The following is a 4,721-nucleotide window of genomic DNA, read 5'->3' on the forward strand; positions in this document are numbered from 1 at the left end:
CAGGGCTGGAGACAGGCAGCCTGACGCGGCCCCGCTCCCCCCAGGCGTGGCCGAGGTGCGTGGAAGATGTCGTCCACTTCGCAGAAGCACCGGGACTTCGTGGCCGAGCCCATGGGCGAGAAGCCGGTGGGCAGCCTGGCCGGCATCGGCGAGGTCCTGGGCAAGAAGCTGGCGGAGAAAGGCTTTGACAAGGTGCGTGTGGTGGGGCAGGGCCCCGGTGCCTGGGCTCATGGCTCAGTAGGCTTCCAGGGCGCAGGTACCGTAATTTCTCACGTATAACGCTCCCTCAGATAAAATTCTTGCTCCTCTGTATAGCAGCGTTCCTCAGCTTTTCCATCCGAGTGGCCGGATGGGCTGTACTCGCTCCCTCCAGGGGCCACATTTGGCTGATGGACCCAATTCGGCCCCCAGGACAGCCGTGGGGGGGTCCCATCCAGCCATGCAGAGTGGGTTGGGCACAACCTGGCTGTGTTCCCGCCATGTGTGGGGAAGGGCTTGTCTCTTGGGTCATGCTGACTTGGTTTTGAGCCAGCCCCCATGGCCAGACCTCCATCTGACCCTGGGGGGCACGTGGTCCAGCTCTGAACTGCCACGTGGGGCTTAGGATTTGGGCAGCAGGGAGCAGTGGCAGTGCAGTATCCATTGCTCCCCCGCTGCCAAATTTCCCCAGCCTTGGAGAGCCCCACAGGCAGGATTTAGCCACTGGCTTGGAGGTTGAACACCCCTGCACTGTACCGTACTCTCCTGTGCGTAATGCAGCCTGGAATATAACCCACTTTTCTTTTTGTTTTTTAAAAGCTCTAACAAAGAATAGCCCCCAGGTCTTGACTGTTCTCAGCCAGCAGCTAGGAAGCGTTACCTCCAGCTCCCCTCCTCCTCCTGCACCCAGCAGCAAAAAAAGTTTTCCCATATATTCCTGCTTATAATGCACCTCTCCATTTTCAGTTGCCTTAAGCAGCCAACCCCCCAACCCTCTTTACCATCTTTCCCCAGTTATAATATGTACCCCTCAATTTCCAGCCACTTAGGTTGGTGGGGGTTGAGTGCATGTTGTATGTTGGAAAATACAGTAACTCCCATGTTTCGTTGCCCCCTTGTCAGGCCTATGTGGTTCTTGGCCAGTTCCTGGTGCTGAGGAAGGATGAGGAGCTTTTCCGCGAGTGGCTGAAGGACACGTGCGGAGCCAATGCGAAGCAATCGCGGGACTGCTCTGGCTGCCTCCGGGAGTGGTGTGACGCCTTCTTGTGAGGGGCAGATGCTGCCGGCTCCTGGCCTCCGGCTCTATCAGGCCCTGGTAGTTCTCATTGAGGGGAGGGGACGGGAGGGAACCATCGCCTTTGTACCACATCCAGAATAAATTCACTCCTTATCACACCCCTTTGTGCCTAAAACCAACCCATTTTCCCCCCCCACAAGAGCTTGCTCTCTAGCTAGAAAAGGGGGCTGGAAGAAAAACAACCCAGCCAACCATCAGCTGGAAGCTGCGGTAAATTTTCCCCTGCCCTGATGTCTTTCCCAGTGGGATTTTGTGTCCTTCCAGCCCAAATGTGGGGAGTTTTAATCTTTTCCCAGCTTATTCCTGGAGAGGTGATGCTGGGGGGAAACTTTTTAGCCCTTTCTCTGGGGCTGTTTTAGGCCATGGGCGGTAAGGGGGGAAGGAATGGAGGAGGGGGGATTTTTTGGTGGTGGGAGGGACAAAACCATCATTGTAAAGGTCTTTTTGTAAAGGAACAATAAATGTTTGGCTGCGTGAACATTTCTGGGCCCTAGGCTGGTCCCTTGCGGGGTGGGGTCTGGCAGGGGTGGGAGTGGACTGATCTGCTCTCGGCTGGGGGGTATATATGCCATCTGCACATGCATGCATACGTACACACATATATATATATATAATGGGGATAAATGCTGTATACTGATCACCCCTTGGAATATTTATTGTATGTTTCCCCCCCTTCTCCCCCCACCCCTTCCCCCTGCGCATGGACCATATATATTTGTGAGGGGAAGAGATATACAATGTATACTTGGAGGGGTTGAGGGGATATGCACCATATTTCCTTGCCTATAATGCACATTTTTTGTTTATATATTTCTCTCACATATATATGGCATATATTCCCCCCTACACAAAAATATACCATATATATATTGGGGTGGGGTTATATGCCATATTTCCTTGCTTGCGATGCACATATTTTCTCTACCTATACCATATCCATCCCCTGCAAATATATATGGTATGCATCCCCCCCCCCCCCCCCCCCCCCCCCGCAAAAAGAGGATGAGTGGGTGCATGGGGTGGATGGATGATGGACAGACCGGCCTATTTAGTTTAGAAACACTTGAGGGGGACTCAGCACTGGTGAGACGTGCCCCCCCGAGAGAAGTGCCAGTGACACTTCCGGGTTTGCTGCTGGCACTTTTGCCAGTGGTGGTGGTTGGCGGCTGGGGGATCCCCACCCTGGTCAGCAATTGGCTGCTGGTATGTCGTCCCCCCCCAGTATTAGGAGGCACCAGTCGCCCATGGGACAGAGAGGTTTCCAAAGTACTAAATGGCAAAGAGAAAATCCATAGGGATTAATTATGGATGGTCTCTCTCCAGACCAGAACCAAGGATCTCGCCATGACATAGGCAGGTCCTCAGTTTAAATGAACACTAAGATGTTCTTTTTCACCCCAGCATTTAATTGCAGGGTGGGGCTTGTGTCCACTGTGGGGCAGAGGCAAGCTGTTTGCTGCGGGCTGGGGCTCTGTGCCCTGCTGGCTTTGCCCTGGGAGCTCAGCTGGGCCATGGCATTGCCTGTTGGGTGGGCAGGGGCCAAAGGGTGCGTTGGCTGTATGGCATGTCCCCTGCCTGCCCAATGGCAGGAAGCACACTGGTGTGCTGCTGTGCTCTCAGGGCAAAGGCAGCAGGGTGCAGAGCCCCAGCCCACAGGGGGCACATGCTCCCTCATGCCTCCCCCGGGGGTGTGCACTGCTGTGGGGAGTCACACCTGCCACACATCCTCTGGATGACGCACCTTGGCCCTGGGGCCCCATTTGTCCCTGTGCCTGCCGTGCTCCCTCTCACTGTGGGGGCTTTGATCTGCTCCCCCCTGCCCCTTCCCTCTTCCCCCCCACTTCCCCTCCACTTAGCTGGGTGCTGTCTGTGTCTCTGTCTGTCTGTCTGCCCCTCAGTCCCAAGCCACAGCCCCGCCAGCCCTGCTGCTGCCCCTCACTCCTGATCCACAGCACCCCGCATCCCACCAGGGTTCACAGGGATGCCCCCTCTCCGGGCTCCACACACCCACAGCCCCACCTGTGGCACCTTCACAAATAACGCCCCCCCGTACACACACATTGCAAAAATAGCATCTCGTGATTTACATGCCATTTCCTTGCTTTTTTCTTGTGGTTTTTGGCACTGTGGGGTTGGCAAAACTGAATCCCCCTGCAGAGGCATTGGTTGGCTACAGCCAGGCTGGGGGCAGTGACTGGGCTGGGCCAATGCTCCTGCTGGGACTCAACCCTGGAGGGTGCTGGCTAGAGGGTCTTGCCCTTGGGATCAGAGAGATGCTGCACTGGGATCGGGAGGGAATTCCCCCCCCCAGTCAGATTGGTCTGAGCTGGAGGGAGTGGGGGTGGGGGTGCCTGCCTCTAGCTGGCTCTGCCTCTGCCTGGGATCTCTGGAGCCTCTGTTAACACCCAGTGACAACAGCACAGCATTGGCTGCCGGGATCCCCCAGCTTTCTCAGCGGCAGATTGGGGTGTGATGCCTGGTGTGGTGTCAGGGCTGACGGTCCTTTCATGAAGGGTTTGGACGATGGATTTCACTGGTGGATCCTGCCTTTGGCAGGGGGCTGGACTGGGTGGGACCCCCGGAGCTCCCCCCAGGCCCATGCCTCTGGGATTCTGATCAAGGTTTCTTAGGGCAGCTTTGCTGGCTGCTGGCGCCTGCTCTCTCCCCTCCTGCTCACAGCCTGGAGACTCTTCCTTCAGCTCTTTGCAAAATCCTAGTGACACGCACGCGGCAGCTGTCACAGACGGCATTGCTCGTGCATGCAGCAGCTAACAGTGGTTAACGCGGTGCAGTAGCTCACTGCTGTGTTACCTGCTAGGTTAGCAACACAATTGGCAGCAGCATTATTAGCAATGTCAGCAGCCACGCTATTGGGTCTGTCTATTGGGCAGCAGCAGTGCCATGGCCGCCTCTTGTCAGTGCTGCAGTGAGTACTGATGAGCCCAATTCATTACGTCTTTAACCCTCTTCCCAGCCCTCCTGGCGTCCAGATGCCGCAGCCTGGTGGAGTGAAAGGCATTTAGGGAGTCCTCATCAGACACACTGGCAGTATAGGGGACAGGACACATGGAGACTGGCAGCCTCCACCCCAAGAGAGCCAGGGGCAGGGGGCTGTGCTGTGATGGCACCTGCTGCCTGAATGGTAGGAGGGGGAGTCTCCACCTCCTGTTAGCACTATGGGGGGCAGGACACACGGAGGACGATGGAGAAGAATGGGACATCATAGAGAGCAGGGGCTAGGGAGCAGTAGGAGGCAATGGAGTAAGAGGGGGTAACAGAGGGCAAGGGTGGGGTAATAAGGGGCAGGGGTATTAGGCGATGGTGGGGGCAATAGGGGGTGATGGGGAGCGGTGGGGGGGCAATAGGGCCTGAGGAGCAAGGGCAAGATAGACTTGACTCCAAGAAGGCAGGCGAGGGGGGCGCAGTTCTCCAGAGCAGACGAGCG

At 56.4% G+C, this 4,721-nt stretch overlaps 2 protein-coding genes across 2 annotated transcripts in view; both read left to right on the forward strand.

Annotated features, from left to right (window-relative positions):
- Positions 1–19: 19 nt before the first annotated feature.
- BANF1 (barrier to autointegration factor 1) lies at positions 20–1,756 on the forward strand. Its single transcript, XM_006036863.2, has 2 exons — positions 20–192; positions 1,102–1,756. The coding sequence occupies exons 1-2, from the start codon at positions 67–69 to the stop codon at positions 1,246–1,248; spliced, it is 273 nt and encodes a 90-aa protein (XP_006036925.1). The 5' UTR covers positions 20–66; the 3' UTR covers positions 1,249–1,756.
- The window catches only part of LOC102372605 (cathepsin F), a 12,999-nt gene continuing 9,916 nt past the window's right edge, over positions 1,639–4,721 (forward strand). The window contains exons 1-2 of the mRNA XM_006036875.2: positions 1,639–1,645; positions 2,427–2,479. Coding sequence (XP_006036937.1) covers positions 1,639–1,645; positions 2,427–2,479 — 60 coding nt within the window. The remainder of the gene's footprint in view (positions 1,646–2,426; positions 2,480–4,721) is intronic.

Source organism: Alligator sinensis, unplaced genomic scaffold (genome assembly GCF_000455745.1).
Source record: "Alligator sinensis unplaced genomic scaffold, ASM45574v1 scaffold1860_2, whole genome shotgun sequence".
Taxonomy (NCBI): Eukaryota; Metazoa; Chordata; order Crocodylia; family Alligatoridae; genus Alligator; species Alligator sinensis.